A 17,748-nucleotide genomic window follows, 5' to 3' on the forward strand; every position below is an offset into this window, starting at 1 on the left:
TAGCTCGTGAGATCAAAGAGCTAAGAAATAAGAAAATCGCATTAGTGAAAGTATTGTGGCATCGACACGGGGTTGAAGAAGCTACATGGGAACCCAAGGATGCTATGAGAAAGCAATATCCAAACCTATTCGTTGGTAAGATTTTCGGGGACGAAAATCCCTATGGGGGAGAGTTGTAACAGCCTGGTTTATAGCTAAAACAGAACAGTGGTTTCGGGACCACAAATCCGAGGTTAGAAAATTATTTTAATATTATTTTATGTGTTTACAGCATGTGAGTTTGTATGTGTGAAAGTTTCGTGTGCTAATTTTATTGTTTAAGTGGTTAATTTGAGAAAATGACTAAATCGCATAAAATGCAAAAGTTGTATTCTATTTGATAAAGGTGTCTAATTCTATGGCTTATTAAATGAAAGGTCCTTATGTTGTTATTAGACCATTAAAAGTGGAAATTTTCATAAATGGGCTTGTAATAGGTGATTTCATAATGGTTTCATTAAGGGTAAATTAGTAAAAATGTTAATTAACATAACATAAATAAAATAAAAGCCAAACTTTTGAATGTATATAGATCAAGAAAGAAAGAGATTGGATTTATATTGGAGGAAATGAAAAGTTATCGAATAGTCGACCCCATCCGTTACTTTCGACTACGAGGTAAGTTCATATGCAAATAACTGTATTTGAATTGAATATGTTTTATTATCATTGAATTGCTATGAATGTCGAATGAGCAAATAAGAGCATGAATCGACGAAGTTACGACATCCGAAAGTTTCATACGAACCTTAGGAGTAGTATAGGATATGAATGTCATGACATTAGGTTATCGAGATGTGATTACATGTACAACCATGTCTAGAACATTGGCATCGTTAATCGATTTTGTGTAAGACCCTACCTGGGACAGTGGCATCGATATGTGATAACATGTAAGACCATATCTAGGACATTGTATGAGCTTATGTGATTTTCGAGTATCCTTAACAATTCTGAATGGTTCAACGGGCAAAGACATGTCGAGAAAGAATGTGTTAATGAGTTAAATGACTCAGGTACATACGAGATACATACAAGTATTGAAAAGTGAAGTAATTGGTAAGTTTACATGAGAAAATGCATATGTACTCATTGAGAAACGTTTGTGTATCTAAATGTGTTTACCTGTACTTGGCCTATTGATAGAAATGTTGTGATTCATATGATTGTGTAATTGGCCCATTTCGCCCGGGCTTGTTAGAGAAAAACCAAAAACCAAAATAAACAAAAACAAAAATAAATTAAGATAAAAACCAATAAAAGTCCATCATCAGTGTCCTTTTACAAATGTTTAGGCCCAAATAAAGAACCTATACCATCCCAAATACAATTCTAACGCAAATTCATTCTAACCCAAATTCATAAACCCATATCCTAAACTTAGCCCAAATCCGGAACCCAAAAGGGGAATCTCAACAGCCGAGAGCACTAAAAGCTTCGAACGTGCGGAAGCAGTGCTGGGTCTGCTCCCACGAACGGTTCCCATGCAGCCTCTTTCACGCGCACCTTTCCCCGCTCCTCTGTATGGCCGTTCCTGCAAAGAACACACCAGAAGAAAGAGATAACCGAATTCACAGCAAATGACAGCAATGAAAATGTAATTTTATTTTTTATTTTATTTTGTAAATCTGGCTATAAAATGCCGTTGAATGTACTCTAAGAGGACTTACGCACACTATACGCATACACACATACTGAAATACAAAAAAAGCTACCAAAATTTAAAGGTGATTTCCGATTTAAGCTTTATGTTCTTTTTTTCTTTTGTATTCGATTTATTTTCATGGTTGCATCTACTTCTGTCGAAAAGAAATGAAGGTGAAGGAAAACCTTACCATGCGAGCAGGCCACGGATTTCTTCTCCTTTCTTCGTTGAAATCGAAGTTGAGGAGGGATTTCGGGTTGAGATTTCTCCAGAATCAACGAGCACCATCTGTGAAGATGAACCGGTGATTAGAGAGGGGGATCTAACGGCGCCATCCATCAATTGTGATGTTGAAAGCGGCGGCCGAATGGGAGTAAATCCTTAGGGTTTCCTTTTTCCCCTTTTCAATCTGCTCTGCCAAAATAAGCTTTTAGAGGATGTTTTTTTTTATTTTAATTGGCACCATGAGACGATGACGTTTAAGGCATGGATTTGTAGCCTTGAAACAGTGCCATTTAGGCTTGGCCGACCCGATCCGGTTCATTTACCCCTGGGATCCGCGTGTTTCTGCGGAGAGGGATAATTACGCAATTGGTCATTCTTCTTTCGCGCTACCATTCAATCTCATGTTGTTTGCTTAATTCTTTTCTAATTTGACTTGGCAATTTGAGCTTTTGGATCCGTGTCTCAGCAGAGTGTTTTTGGAGATCTGGAATATTTCCAGCTTTAGCCCATGCACATTTGCACGCATTACGCAGGGGTCCTTGTTTTAATTTCAAAAACTTATTTCATTTGTAAATTATCCTTTTAATTTTATTCTTGCTTCAATTGAGTTTTTTTTTTTAGCTTAAGTTTTATTCTTTATATTTTTTTTCAAAGAAATTCATTTGTAATATATCTTTGGACATAATATTAAGAATTATTTCATTAATTTTGCATTGTTCAAGCACTTTCATTAGTATATATATATATGCATGCATGTTTTAACTTGTTTAATTTTTACAATATATGTATGTAAGATATTTTATATATATATATTTTGGAAGTCTGCATTGTTTTAAGTCTTACATTATGGTACATAATTCATATAAAATTACCTTTTACTCCCATATGTGTTATTGATTTCACCTTATTTTATGTAAAGATTTTCAATAAATGTATAGTTTCCTTTAAGTTTATTTATGTGTATAACATGTTTTTTAAGAACCATATGTAAGATTATATATTCTAGTTATATCATAAATTTCCATATATTATTATCTTATGTTTGTAATATTTATATATACCATCAATCCAAATCTATTTGTTACATGTAAAATTATGTTATATATTATTTGTTTCAAAATTCCCTTTATAAATATAGTTTTATAAATATACATTACTAAATTTATGTATTTTGTAAATATAGTTTTACCTTTATAAATTATATCTTATCATGTGTTTTATTATTCTTTTATATTTGTATGTTATTTAAGCTATCATGCATGATGTCAATTTTAAATGAATTTGTGCTGAAAATATTTTGCATATTATTCAATTCAAATGTTTTATTCTACAATATTTATTTCAAATAATTATATATCCCTAGTTTTTAGACAAACTTGTCAACTTATATTATGTGTCCATTAATTCATCATTAATTCCCTTTATAAATTATATCTTATCATGTGTTTTATTATTCTTTTATATTTGTATGTTATTTAAGCTATCATGCATGATGTCAATTTTAAATGAATTTGTGCTTAAAATATTTTGCATATTATTCAATTCAAATGTTTTATTCTACAATATTTATTTCAAATAATTGTATATCCCTAGTTTTATACAAACTTGTCAACTTATATTATGTGTCCATTAATTCATCATAATTTTAAAAGTGTCTTCTAATTCCATTTTATTTTGTACATATTTTTGTGAATCATTTTATATTGTGCCATGTTAATTATTGTGTATATTATTTTTGTATTAATTATTCACCATCCGTGCTTAAGGAATTTTTGGTCACATTGTACTTAGAATAATTGTACATAATTGTTGGATTTATTAATTGAGGTTTATTGTACTATATGTGTGTATATTATTTCATGCTCATTAACCCTTTTTTTATACAAATGTTTTGTTACAATGCATTAAGTATTCCATCTATTTTAAAACAAATAAATGTGTTTTGAGTGAATTTCCAATTTTCCTTATTATTCAAAAATTCTGAAATAAGGCAATATCTAATATTTGGGAATTCAAGAAATCGTGCCCAATCGTGCTAGGTATGATTTTTTCGGTGAACTAAATATTTGGATAACCTTTTATTATTTTAATGGACGAATTTTTGAAAGTCAAAAATCAATCGTATTTTTGAAGGTATAAAGGATCGCATCCAATCGTGCTGGGTATGATGCTGCATATCTTTGAAACGAGAGAATTTTGATAATTAACTTGAATTATTCACACATTTTAAAGAATCATGCTTTAAAAGATCTTTTTTCTTAAAATCTTTGATATAAGGATAGCATCGAATCAATTTGGTACCAATTTTTGGGCATAATGAGGGTGCTCACCCTTCCTCATATGTAACCGACTCCAGAACTCATTTTTGATTTTTTACGTGAACCAAAATTGCTTTTAATGGAACAAAACGTTTTAGTAGGTGGCCCAATCACACCAAAACCTAGAGATTGGTGGTGACTCCACATTCGGTTTTAAAAAGTCGATCCCCATTGTTTTTAAAATAAAAAGGGTTTCGACAGGTTTGGCAACTCCACTGGGGATTGAACAAAGAGAGTCAGGCCATAAAATTGATTGTTTGCTGTCCTTTTGTCAAAGAATTGAAAATTTGTTTTGAAAATCATGATTCTTTTAATTGCATTTGTTGGCATGATTGTAGTAGTACGAGTTTGGTAGAATAATATGGCATTGCATTGCATGACCGCTATGGTTATACCTGTTAAGTGGGAGTAAGAAACTATGCTTTCGTGAGGTTTTCACATCCGTATGGGCTAGTGGATTGCTTCCAAGATACATCCGTACCTATGATTTCGTGAGATTTTCATCTCTGCATGGTCATAGGGAAATGTATTCCTTTGAACCGAACTCGATCCATATGAGCCTATAATGGGTGAGGATTGAGGAATCTGTTGGTTCGAGTACCTTTACTCTAGAACCAAACTACATATAATGAACCTTAAGAGCTATCCTTAGGTAGAGCCGCGTCAAGCCTTAGTCATTGCCCATATGTGTGTTATGATTATCTTTATACTTGTATTTTATCACTTATATTTGATACTAACTTGTGTTTTGTTTTGATTATGTTTTACATGACATTGCATACTAAATGAGGTGTTGGTTCGTATTCGATTACTAAGTTAGAAAGTTTAACATGGAGAATGAATTTCTTAGTAAAGTTGAGGATAATGCGGCCGTCTGTGCATGGTCAGAGAAGTTACAAACAGAGATAGGGGATAGCCTGGCAGAAGGATATACATCAGAGTTGCAGAACTTTACTTGTATCAATGTAACACAGAATGAGCTGCAGGAGTTGAAGGATATATGGATTCGTTGGGATAAGGGCATTAAACAGTTGTTTTACCAGAGTGATGGTGATATACCGTACTTTCTCGATGTTAAGGTGGATAAGCGTTTGTTCCGAGGTATGGCTCAATTTTGGAATTCTGCTTATAATTGTTTCACTTTTGGGGAAGTAGATTTGGTTCCTACCTTGGAAGAATATACGACCTTGCTGAGGAGTTTAAAGGCTCAGGTGAGAAAAGCTTATGCTAAGGTTTCTAATGGTCAGACTTTTGCGAAAAAGTTGGTGAATATTTCAGGGATGAGTGAGTCTTGGGTCACTGCTCGGATTCAACAAAAGGGGGATAGTAAGTGTATTCCCTGGGAAAATTTGAGAGATTTGGTTTTGACGCATTCGGATGAAAAGAAAAGGGCTGATATCTTTGCCTTAAGCATCTATAGAGTGGTGATTTTTCCTAAGGCTTTAAGGCATGTTGATGAGGCAGTCACTGGTTTGTTTGATCGTCTCGAGAAGGGAGTCACACCTGTACCTACAATACTGGCCGAGACGTTTAGATCTTTAAGCATGTGTCGGAGGACAGGTGAAGGTCGATTTATTGGATGTGCATAGCTGTTGATGGTATGGTTTCACGGGCATTTTTGGAAAGTGAATAAGGTTTCTTACCGGGTCTTCTCCGAAGGTTACTCCCCATTAAAAGAAGAGATGGCTATGCAAAGGAGAGATGATATTTCAGAAGAGAAATGGATGGAAATTCTCCAAAATCTCAAGGAGGATGACGTAGAGTGGAGAGCTTTCTAGATGGTACCTGATGAAATCTTGTATCGATGTGGGAATTATAATTGGGTGCCATTGTTAGGAATTTAGGGAGCTACTGGATATACTCCTTTACTTGCATTAAGGCAATATAACTCAAGGCAGTTCATACCTATGACGTACAGGCTGGCTCAGTGTGAATTCCCATATAAAAGAGACCATTATAGGAAGAAGGTTCGAGAATTATTTGATGTTTGGAGGCAAACGCGCTAGATGAAGAAGTTGGCTGTTGGTCCCATGGAAACACCTGAATATAATGGATGGTTTAGGAAAAGGGCCAATGATAATATTCCTAGACCAAGTTTGGAAAATGTTCGACCAATAGAGGAACAGTTACAAATTGCCCCGTCAGAGTTGGAAATTATAAAGCAAGACTTTGAGAAGAAGAGTTCTGAGTTTGGGAAGAAGATCGAGCAGTTGGAGTAAGAAAAGATGCACCTGAAGCTAGATGTGGAGATTCAAAAGTTAGAAGCGAAAAAGTTACAGAAAAGGAATAATGAAGTTGAGGAAGATTTGGAAAGCCTGAAGACAGATTATAAGAAGCTGTGCTTGTCGATGAGGACTGCTGGGCTAGGAATGACTTCGGAACAATGGCGCTAAGAAGTTCGAGAAGAAAGGATTAGGGTTGGCCAATGGGAAAAGAAGTTCTAGGAGGCTCAAGCTCGGAATGAAGCCCTGGAGAGAAGTCTGTCGAAGAGTAAGAATGAAAAAGATGAATTAAGAGCCAGAGTAGCGGAACTTAAGAGATCTCTATATTTATACTGGAATCGTAATTCTGTGACAGAGTTGAAAGCAAGCTTAAGTAAGATTGAGGAGATGAAAGGGAAAATAAAAGAGTTAGAGATGGCCTTACAAAGTTGTGAAATGAAGATTGAGTTCTTGGAGGCAAATGAAGAGAAATGGAAGAGCTAGCTTCATCACTCTCAAGACCAGGTTAGAAGCAGGGATTACATCACGGGAGAAGCTGTAACACAAATTCGAGAAGTAGCTGATTACTTGCAGTCATTGGCGGTATAAGCAGACATATTAAGTGTGAAGTACGAGTTGGAGTCAGAGGGGACAAGAACTAGCTTCATTACTTAGGAAAATTAAAGCCCTGAGTGTTAGGGCGAAGTCATATTTGTAACTCAGTTTTATGTAAACAATTTTATTTTCTAGTAAAGTTTTCTAAAAGGAATTGAATCAGAATTGATGCCTCCTTTGCATTCATGCATTTGCATTACATTACATCATATGCATTAAAGATCATGACAAGATTCTAATTAATTAAAAATTATTTCAATAATCTAGAAACTAACAAAAACACACCAAATACGCATCCCTACGGTACGAGGAAAAAGACTAAGTCAATGGACAAAAGACCGGAAAAGTTAGAACAAATGCAAAAGGATATGCAAGAGAAAATGCAGTCACAGATGCAAGAGTAGTTGGTTAAGATTCAGCAAGAGATGAAAGAACAGATGATGGAGTCCTAAAGAGAGATGATGAGTCAGTTGTCCCAATTGCTGATGGGAAGAGTGGATAAGGGAAAAAGCCCTATGGATAATGTGGGAGAAAATAATAAAGACTCTCAATATCCTCCTGGCTTCACTCCTATACATGTACAGACACAACCTGAGATTAATTTGCAGAAACCATCTGTTACAATCAGGCCTCAACAGTTTTAGGCCGGGGTTTCAGTGCCAATGAATTTTCAAGCTGGTTCAGGTTATAATCCTAGTAACAATTCGAATAATCCCATGGTCCCTGATTTGGATGAAGTTGCGAAAGAGGAAAGAGCAAAGCCAGAGTCACAAAAGCAGCTGGAAGAATGGTGTAAATGGCTAGAGGAAAAGGTCAGAGCAATGGAAGGTGTTGATAGACACCCGGGAATTGATGCAAAAGGTTTAAGTTTGGTCCTGGACTTAGGACTGCCATACAAGTTCATGAAGCTAGAATTTGAGAAATATAATGGAACGAGCTGTCCTGAAGCTCATATCACTATGTTTTGCAGAAGAATGACGAGGTATGTTCATAACGATCAATTGTTGATTCATTGCTTCTAAGACAGTTTGGTAGGAGTAGCTGCTAAATGGTATAATCAGTTGAGTTGAAACAAAATTAGTTCATGGAGAGATTTAGAACAAGCGTTCATGAAGCAATATAGCCATGTAACAGATATAATTCACGATAGAATTACTCTGCAGAATATGAAGAAAAAACCAAATGAAAGTTTTAAGCAATATGCACAGAGGTGGAAGGAAATGGCCATTCAAGTTCAGCCACCGCTCTTGGAGAAAGAAACTACGATGTTCTTTATTAACACCTTAAAGGCTCCGTTTATAACTCATATGCTAGGAAGTGCCACGAGGAGCTTTGTAGATGTGGTCATGACAGGAGAAATGATTGAGAATGCCATAAGAAATGGAAGGATAGACGCAGGGGAAAGTGCTAAAAGGTCTGTGCCACGGAAAAAAGAAAATGAGGTGAACAATGCGAATATGGGATATTCAAAGTCTATTACTGCGAGTCAACCAAAAGCGGAAACTACTGGTCAGGGTTCATCAAGGTAAGAGTCAGGAACCAGGCAGAATAATGAGAAGATTCAATTTACACCAATTCCCATGACATACAAATAGTTATGTCAAAGTTTGTTTGATGCACATGTGGTGGCACCTTTTTACTTAAAGCCATTGCAGCCCCTGTTCCCTAAATGGTACGATGCTAATGCTCAATGTGAGTATCACGTGGGAATTGTGGGTCATTTGATAGAAAATTGCACCACTTTTAAGAAGCTGGTTGAGAGATTTATCCAGATGGGTATTGTGAAATTCGATAATGCGCCCAGTACTGAAAATCTGCTACCTAATCATACTGATAGCAGGGTAAATGCAATAGATGGAGGTATTGGAAAAGGACCAAAAGGGATGTTTTAGAAGTAAAAACTCCTTTGAGACGAGTTTGGAAAGAGATGGCAAGAAGGGGATTAGTTACTTCAAACACAGAAGGAAATAATAATGGGATGGAGAATTATTGTGAGTTCCATCATAAAGAGGGACACAGAATTCAAGATTGTGAAGGGTTTAGAGTTGTTATTTAGGGCTTGATGGACAGCAAAGAAATAAAGTTTTATGAAGAGGTTACAGAGGAAGAGTATATATGCGCGTCAGAATCTGTGTCAAGTGTCCCAAAAGTCAATTATACCGTGGTTATTATTTTGCGTCCTTAGAATGAAGCAGGAGTTCAGGTGATGCCAAAGATCATAATTCAGAAGCCAGCGGTTTTTTCTTACATGGATAGTAAAAGGGTCCCCTGGAACTATGATTGTAATTTGACAATTCCGGGAAAAGAGAGTTTAGTCTGCTCGTTAAAGGAGGACCAATATATAGGTTCTCACACACGCAGTGGAAGGCGATATGATTTGACAAGTGCTCGAACAGAGCCTGTAAAAGGAAAAGATTTGACGATTGAACAGAAAAGGGGAAAAGTAGTTGAACTTGATGTGCCTGTTAATGAACTAGTGAAAGAAGAAGAAGCTAAGGAATTCTTGAAATTTCTAAAACATAGCGAGTACAGTGTGGTGGAACAGTTGCGTAAACAGCCAGCTCGCATATCTATATTGCCCTTACTCCTGAGTTTAGAGGTGCATCGGAGTGCATTGATGAAGGTGCTAAACGAGACATATGTAACTAATGATATTTTCGTCAATAAGTTGGATCGGTTGGTTAACAACATAAGTGCAGACAACTTCATCTTTTTCAATGATGATGAGATTCCACCAGGAGGAATGGGATCTACCAAAGCTTTGCATAAAACTACCAAATGTAAAGGATACACGTTGCCAGGGGTATTGGTAAATAATGGTTCAGCATTGAATGTGTTGCCTTTGTCCACAGTAAACAAGTTACCTGTGGATAGTTCTCACATGAAAGGATGTCAGAACATAGTACGAGCATTTGATGGCACGAAGAGGAGAGTCATAGGGAGGATAGAGGTACCCTTGTTAATTGGCCGAACCACGTATGAGGTAGATTTTCTAGTAATGGATATTAAGCCATTTTACAACTGCTTGTTGGGAAGACCTTGGATACATTCAGCAGGGGCAGTGCCTTCATCGTTACATCAAAAGCTAAAGCTGGTATCAAAAGAGCGGTTGGTAACGATAAATGCTGAAGAAGATATTATCGCAACCGTAAGCAGTGATGCGCCGTATGTAGAGACAGATGAAGAGGCCATTGAATGTTCTTTTCGGTCTTTGGAGTTTGTGGATGCAACATTTATCATTGAGGGAAGTAGAATTCCGGAGCCAAAAATGTCCAGAACTACGATGATGGGTTTACAGTTGATGGTAGGACATAGAGCTTTACCAGGGAAGGGACTTGGAAGATGTCTCCAAGGAAGGATTGTAGTTCCAATGTTGAAAGACAAACAAGATCGCTTTGGTTTGGGGTTCAAGCCAGATGCAAGACAAAGGAAAAAGGAACTAGAAAAAAGGCAAGAAAGAAGAAGAGCACGAGTGAGTGGTGGGGAAATCAAGTGGGAGCCCATGATAATTCCTCATATCTCCAAGTCTTTTGTATCAGGAGGCATTATTTATCCTGAACGAGGGATGCTGGAGAAAGAAAGCATGGAAGAAGCATTGGGAAATATGTACATCAATGCCATATTTGAAGAGACAATTGAAGAGGGGATTTCGTCAAATATTCGTCAATATGAGCCTGGGAGCATTCTAGGCAATTGGACTGCAGAGGATCTACCTGTAGTTTTTAGAACTTACTCAGAGTAATGTTCGAAACAAACTTGTTGTTTTAAGCCTAGAGACAATAAAGATTTCTTTGTGAAATAGGCTCATGTTCAAACATCATTATTTCAATGGAGTACATTTTTTTCTATCATTTTAAGCAAATATTATTCTTTTCACAAGCAATTGTGTTATTCTTTCTATTTAAATAATTATTCTTATTCTTTCTTCAATTATCCTTCTATTTCATTCGTAAACATACCATACAAAACAATAATCATCAAATTTATTCATTCTTTGTATTTTTTTTCCTTTTTACTTATAATAGGTCCCGGGATATCAATATCATGAGTGACGCTGTTACTAACTCAGAATTACTATTCGAGCAAGACATGTGTTTAGAGGGATCTTAGGACTTTCAAGATGACAGAGATTGTGATTTATCTCCGGATTTGTTAAGGATGGTAGAACAAGAGGAAAAACAAATTTTGCCTCATAAAGAAACCGTAGACATGGTGACTTTGGAAGAGGGGAAAGCTATAAAAATTGGAACATGCATAGTAGAAGAAACAAAGCGAGACCTTGTTGGGTTGCTTCAGGAATTCAAAGATGTTTTTGCATGGTCATACTAGGATATGCCCTTTTTAAGCCCTGATATTGCGGTGCATTGCCTTCTTATAAGAGCAAATTGTAAGCCAGTACAGCAGAAACTTTGACGAATGAGGCCAGATATTGTCTTAAAAATCAAGGAGGAAGTCAAAAAGTAGTTTGATGCGGGATTCCTTCAAGTGATCAAGTACTCAGAATGGGTAGCCAATGTTGTGCCTGTTCCCAAGAAAGACGGCAAGGTGTGAATGTGTGTGGATTATAGAGATCTAAATAAGGTTAGCCCAAAAGATAACTTCCCTTTGCCTTATATTGATATGCTAGTGGACAATACGGCTGGATACTCGTTGTTTTCCTTTATGGATGGATTCTCAGGGTACAATTAGATAAAGATGCATTCTGAAGATATGGGGAAGACTACTTTCATAACCTTGTAGGGCACGTTCTGTTGGATTAAAGAATGCTGGAGCAACGTATCAAAGAGCTATAGTGACTTTATTCCATGATATGATGCACAGGGAGATTGAAGTATATGTTGATGATATGATAGCCAAATCTCGAACTGAAAAGGAGCATATCGAAGTATTGAGAAAGTTGTTCATGAGATTGAGAAAGTTTTAGCTAAAGCTTAATCCAACAAAGTGTACTTTTGGGGCTAGATCCGGAAAGCTATTGGGCTTTGTGGTCAGTGAGAAGGGAATTGAGATTGGTTCCAACAAAGTCCGGGCTATACAGGAGTTGTCTCTACCGCGCACCCAAAAAGAAGTTCGAGTTTTCTTCGGAAGACTAAATTATATTGCGCGGTTTATTTCTCAATTAACAGAGAAGTGTGACCCTATATTCCGTCTTCTTAAAAAGCATAACCCAGGAGAATGGGATGAGGAATGTCAAAAGGCTTTTGATAAAGTTAAAGAATATTTGTCAAGTCCTCTAGTGTTATCACCCCAAGTTCAGACAAGCCGTTGATATTGTATTTAACCGTGTTTGGTAATTCAATAGGATGTGTGCTTGGTCAACATGACGAATCTGGAAGAAAGGAAAGGGCAATATATTACCTCAGTAAGAAACTCACTGAGTGTGAGTTGAGATATTCGCCAATTAAAAAATTGTGTTGCGCTTTGGTTTGGACAGCACGAAGATTGAGGCCATATATGTTGTATCATACAACCTGGCTAATCTCAAAGTTGGATCCTTTAAAGTATATGATGGAGCCAATTGCCTTGAATGAAAGGATGGCTAGGTGGCAAATTTTATTTTCTGAATTTGACATAATCTACACGAGTCAAAAAGCTGTAAAGGGAAGCGCAATAGTAGATTTTTTGGCCAGCCGAGCTTTAGAAGATTATGAACCCTTGAATTTTGACTTTCCCAATGAGGAGATAGTGTATGTGGCAGTCGCTGAAGAGGACACTATAAAGGGTCACTTTTGGAAGTTGAATTTTGATAGAGCCTCAAACGCTGTGGGTAATGGAGTTGGGGCAGTTCTGGTATCCCCAAATGGAGATCATTATCCATTCACACGTAAATTGGATTTTGATTGTACGAATAATATGGCAGAATATGAAGCATGTATCATGGGGCTCAAGGCAGCTATAGAGCACAAGATCAAGGTGATAGAAGTATATGGAGATTCTGCGCTAGTAATTTACCAACTTCGAGGTGAATGGGAGACAAGAGATGCTAAACTAATCAATTATAGAAGGCTGGTGTTGGGGTTAGTTGAAGAGTTTGATGATATTACTTTCAATTATCTCCTTCGCGATGAAAACCAGATGGCAGATGCTTTGGCTACTTTGGCTTCCATGATCAAAGTAAACAGACAAGAAGATGTGAAGCCCATTCAGATGAGTATTTATGAGGCCCCATCTTATTGTTATAATATAGAGGAAGAAGAAAGAGATGATCATCCTTGGTATCCAGATATATTGCGATATGTGAGAAATCATGAATATCCAGATAAAGCCATGGAGAATGACAAAAGAACGTTGAGAAGGCTCACCTGTGATTATGTTTTAGATGGAGAGATCCTGTACAAAAGAAGGAAGGATCAGGTACTTTTGAGATGTGTGGATGCTGTGGAGTCCAAGAAAATCTTGGAAGAGGTGCACGAAGGTGTTTGTGGAACACATGCTAATGGATTCACAATGGCCAGACAAATTATGAGGTTTGGATATTATTGGTCAACCATGGAAGGAGACTGCATCAATTATGCCAAGAAATGTCACAAATGTCAAATTTATGGTGATAAGATTCACATACCTCCCTCGCCTTTGCATGTTATGACTTCCCCATGGCCATTTTCCATGTGGGGCATGGATGTCATAGGGCCAATTTCACCGAAGGCTTCAAATGGGCACCGTTTCCTTTTTGTGGTCATTGATTATTTTACCAAGTGGGTGGAAGCTGCTTCGTACGCCAATGTAACTAAATCGACAGTCAGCAAATTCTTAAAGAAGGAAATTATATGTCGATATGGAATACCTGAGAGGATCATATTTGATAATGCGTTAAATTTGAACAATAGCACAATAGCAGAGGTTTGCAGTCAGTTTAAGATCAGACATCATAATTCATCACCATATCGCCCAAAGATGAATGGGGCAGTGGAAGTGGCCAATAATAATATCAAGAAGATTGTGGGGAAAATGACTGAAACTTACAGAGATTGGCATGAGAAATTGCCATTTGCCCTCTATGCTTATCGAACATCTGTCAGAACTTCTACTGGGGCAACACATTTCTCATTGGTCTATAGAATGGAAGCAGTTCTACCCATTGAAGTGGAAATACCTTCCCTTCGAGTTTTGTCAGAATTGAAGTTAGATGAAGCAGAATGGATACAGTCTCGATATGATCAGTTGAATGTGATTGAGGAAAAGAGGCTAAAGGCTATTCAGCATGACAGATATATCAAAAAAGAATGATGCGGGCTTATGACAAAAAGGTTCGCCCAAGAGAGTTTCATGAGGGAGATTTGGTTTTGAAAAAAATCCTTCCCATACAAAAAGATTTCAAAAGAAAATGGATACCGAATTGGGAGGGACCTTATATGGTGAAGAAAGCTTTCTCCGGTGGTGTATTAATCCTAGCTGAAATGGATGGAAGAAATTTGTCTAATCCAGTGAACTAGGATTCGGTCAAAAAGTATTACACTTAACAAGGGAAGAAAGCCAAAATGAAAACCTGCAAAGGGCGCTTTGAGACTTTCAAAAAAAAAAAAGGGCCAAAGTGAAAACCCGCAAAAGGCACTTTGAGACCAAATAAATGGAAAGGCCCAAAGTGAAAACCCGCAAAGGGCGCTTTGAGACTCAATAATAAAAAAGAAATAAAAAGAGAAAAAGGAGAGGCCAAGGTGAAAACCCGCAAAGGGCGCCTTGTGACCAAAGGGGATTTTAGTTGAAAACCCGAAAAAGGTGGCTCAAATATGGATCCAAGGTGGGAAGGCGGTGATCTTGCTATACTTGAATTAACAAGGAAGGAGGGATGTTGCATCTTAGGGTATTGACAAAGTAGTGCCGATCTCCTAAACACATGACAAGTTTGAATTGGTTTTCAAGAAGTTCGTACAGAGAAGCTTAGGTTGCGATAACAAGGGTACCTGATCCTCATTTTATTTCTAGCAAATTAGTTATTTTTGAATTATTCTTTCTTTTTCAGGATATACAATCCAAAATTAATAGCCATCATCGTTCTTTTGATGATTTATTTACTTTAAATTCAAGTACAATTCCATTCTATCCATATTACGATTTGATTGCAAGCATGTTGCATTGACATAATGATGATTGAACTAGTAATGTTTTCACAATAGAAGTTTTGCATATTACTCAAGGAGTTTCTAGATAATGCAAGAATTTGAAGTGGAATAAATGTTTAGAATACGCTCGAGTTCAATGATATATTTGAATAAATCGCCTTTTTAGAATTTTTGTCCAAATGATGATTGAACGAAAGGACAAGATATGGCGCTGGTGATACAATTTTGAAGAAATGATCAGTATAAAAAGGGAATTATTATCAAAAAAGGGGAAATGATATTTGTATACATACAAATATCAAAATAAACATTTGGCTATAGGACATGAGGAGTGAGGTAGCAGATTAAACAAAGGGAAATTCAATTATGAGTTGCAATGTTTTGTATCAAAAAGAGTAGTAGAAGGGACGTTGGAATTACAGTGGGGCAAGCTCGCCAGACAAGATAGGTTTGTTTCTTTGGGATACTCTGTCAAGATGATGGTTGAGCAAAAGCGTTAGTAACAGTATTAATAAACAACGAGTGGTGGAATCATCCTTATTCCTGCATATATCATTCATACCACATTTAGTTAGGAGCATGGGATTCATTTCAATCATAGCATCCTAATTATTTGGCATAAACATACGCATACAAAATGGAGTTTCCAGGACATGTTCCCCAGAGGATAGTGTACCGACATTGGTGAAGATTGAGTATCTTATCTCCCTGAAGTTGCAGTGGAGTAGATCAAAAATGGTGAATCTTATCTCTATGTATTGGCAATAGAGCAAATTTTACCACTAGCCTTATCTCTCTGAGGTAGCAAGAGAGCAGGTTGAAGATGGAGTCTTATCTTTTTGAGGTAGCAAGAAAGCAGATTGAAGATTGAAGATCTTATCTTCCTAAGCAGTAGCGGAGTAGATCGGAGATGACAAATCTTATCTCTATGTACCGGCAATGGAGCAGATTTAAGTTACCAGCCTTATCTCCCTGAAGTTGCAATGGAGTAGGCTCATATACAAGTCTTATCTTCCTGAGATAGCAAGGAAGCATACTGAAGATTGAATATCTTATTTCCCTAAGCAGTAGCGGGGCAGATTGGAGATGACGGCAATGGAGCAGATTTAAGTCACCAGCCTTATCTCCCTGAAGTTGCAATGGAGCAGGCTCATATACAAGTCTTATCTTCCTGAGGTAGCAAGGAAGCAGATGAAGATTGAAGATTTTATCTCCTCGGGTAGTGGTAGAGATCGGAAATGGCGAATCTTATCTCCATGTATCGGTAATGGAGCAGGTTTAAGCCAGTCCTATTTCCCCAAGGCAGCCAAGATTCAGCAAAACCGAGCAAAATTGGTCCTATTTAAAGTCTTTGCTCTATTCCCGTTGTACGACAATGACCAAAGAGGGGCCGCTGTAATTGGCCCATTTTGCCCGGGCTTGTTAGAGAAAAACCAAAAAACAAAAATAAAAATAAACAAAAACAAAAATAAATTAAGATAAAAACCAATAAAAGTCCATCATCAGTGTCCTTTTACAAATTTTCAGGCCCAAATGAAGAACCTATACCAGCCCAGATACAATTCTAACCAAAATTCATAAACCCATATCCTAAACTTAGCCCAAATCCGGAACCCAAAATGGGAATCTCAACAGTCGAGAGCACTAGAACCTTCTGGAACGTGCTAGAACAGTGCCAGGAGGTCGGGCTCCCATGAACGGTTTCCCTGCACGGCCTCTTTCATGCGCACCTTTCCCCGCTCCTTCGTACGGCCGTTCCTACAAAGAACACACCAGAAGAAAGAGATAACCGAATTCACAGTAAATGACAACAATGAAAATGTAATTTTATTTTTTATTTTATTCTATAAATCCGGCTATAAAAAGCCGTGGAATGTACTCTAAGAGGACTTACGCACACTATACGAATACACACATACTGAAATACAAAAAAAGCTACCAAAATTTAAAGGTGATTTTCGATTTAAGCTTTATGTTCTTTTTTTTTTCTGTTGCATTCGGTTTATTTTCATGGTTGCATCTACTTCTGTCGAAAAGAAACGAAGGTGAAGGAAAACCTTACCATGCGAGCAGGCCATGGATTTCTTCTCCTTTCTTCGTTGAAATCGAAGTTGAGGAGGGATTTCGGGTTGAGATTTCTCCAGAATCAACGAGCACCATCTGTGAAGATGGATCAGTGATTAGGGAGGGGGATCTAACGGCGCCATCCATCAATTGTGATGTTGAAAGCGGTGGTCGAATGGGAGTAAATCCTTAGGGTTTCCTTTTTCCCCTTTTCAATCTGCTCTGCCGAATAAGCTTTTAGAGGCTGTTTTTTTTTCTTTTAATTGACACCATGAGACGATGACGTTTAAGGCATGGATTTGTAGCCTTGAAACGGTGCCGTTTAGGCTTGCCTGACCCAATCCGGTTCATTTACCCCTGGGATTCGTGTGTTTCTGCGGAAAGGGATAATTGCGCAATTGGTCCTTCTTCTTTCGCACTACCATTCAATCTCATGTTGTTTTCTTAATTCTTTTCTAATTTGACTTGGCAATTTGAGCGTATTTGCAATTGGATCCGTGTCTCAGCAGAGTGTTTTTGGAGATCTAGAATATTGCCAGCTTTAGCCCATACACATTTGCACGCATTACGCGGGGGTCCTT

At 37.2% G+C, this 17,748-nt stretch overlaps 1 protein-coding gene across 1 annotated transcript; it reads left to right on the plus strand.

The window, feature by feature from the left end:
- The first annotated feature begins 12,551 nt into the window (after positions 1–12,551).
- On the plus strand, positions 12,552–17,360 carry LOC108479432 (uncharacterized). Its single transcript, XM_017782016.1, has 4 exons — positions 12,552–12,833; positions 12,933–13,194; positions 13,303–13,375; positions 17,141–17,360. Exons 1-4 carry the CDS (start codon positions 12,552–12,554, stop codon positions 17,358–17,360), a joined length of 837 nt encoding a protein of 278 aa, XP_017637505.1.
- Positions 17,361–17,748: the final 388 nt, after the last annotated feature.

The sequence above is a fragment of the Gossypium arboreum genome, chromosome 7, assembly GCF_025698485.1.
Source record: "Gossypium arboreum isolate Shixiya-1 chromosome 7, ASM2569848v2, whole genome shotgun sequence".
Lineage (NCBI taxonomy): Eukaryota > Viridiplantae > Streptophyta > Magnoliopsida > Malvales > Malvaceae > Gossypium > Gossypium arboreum.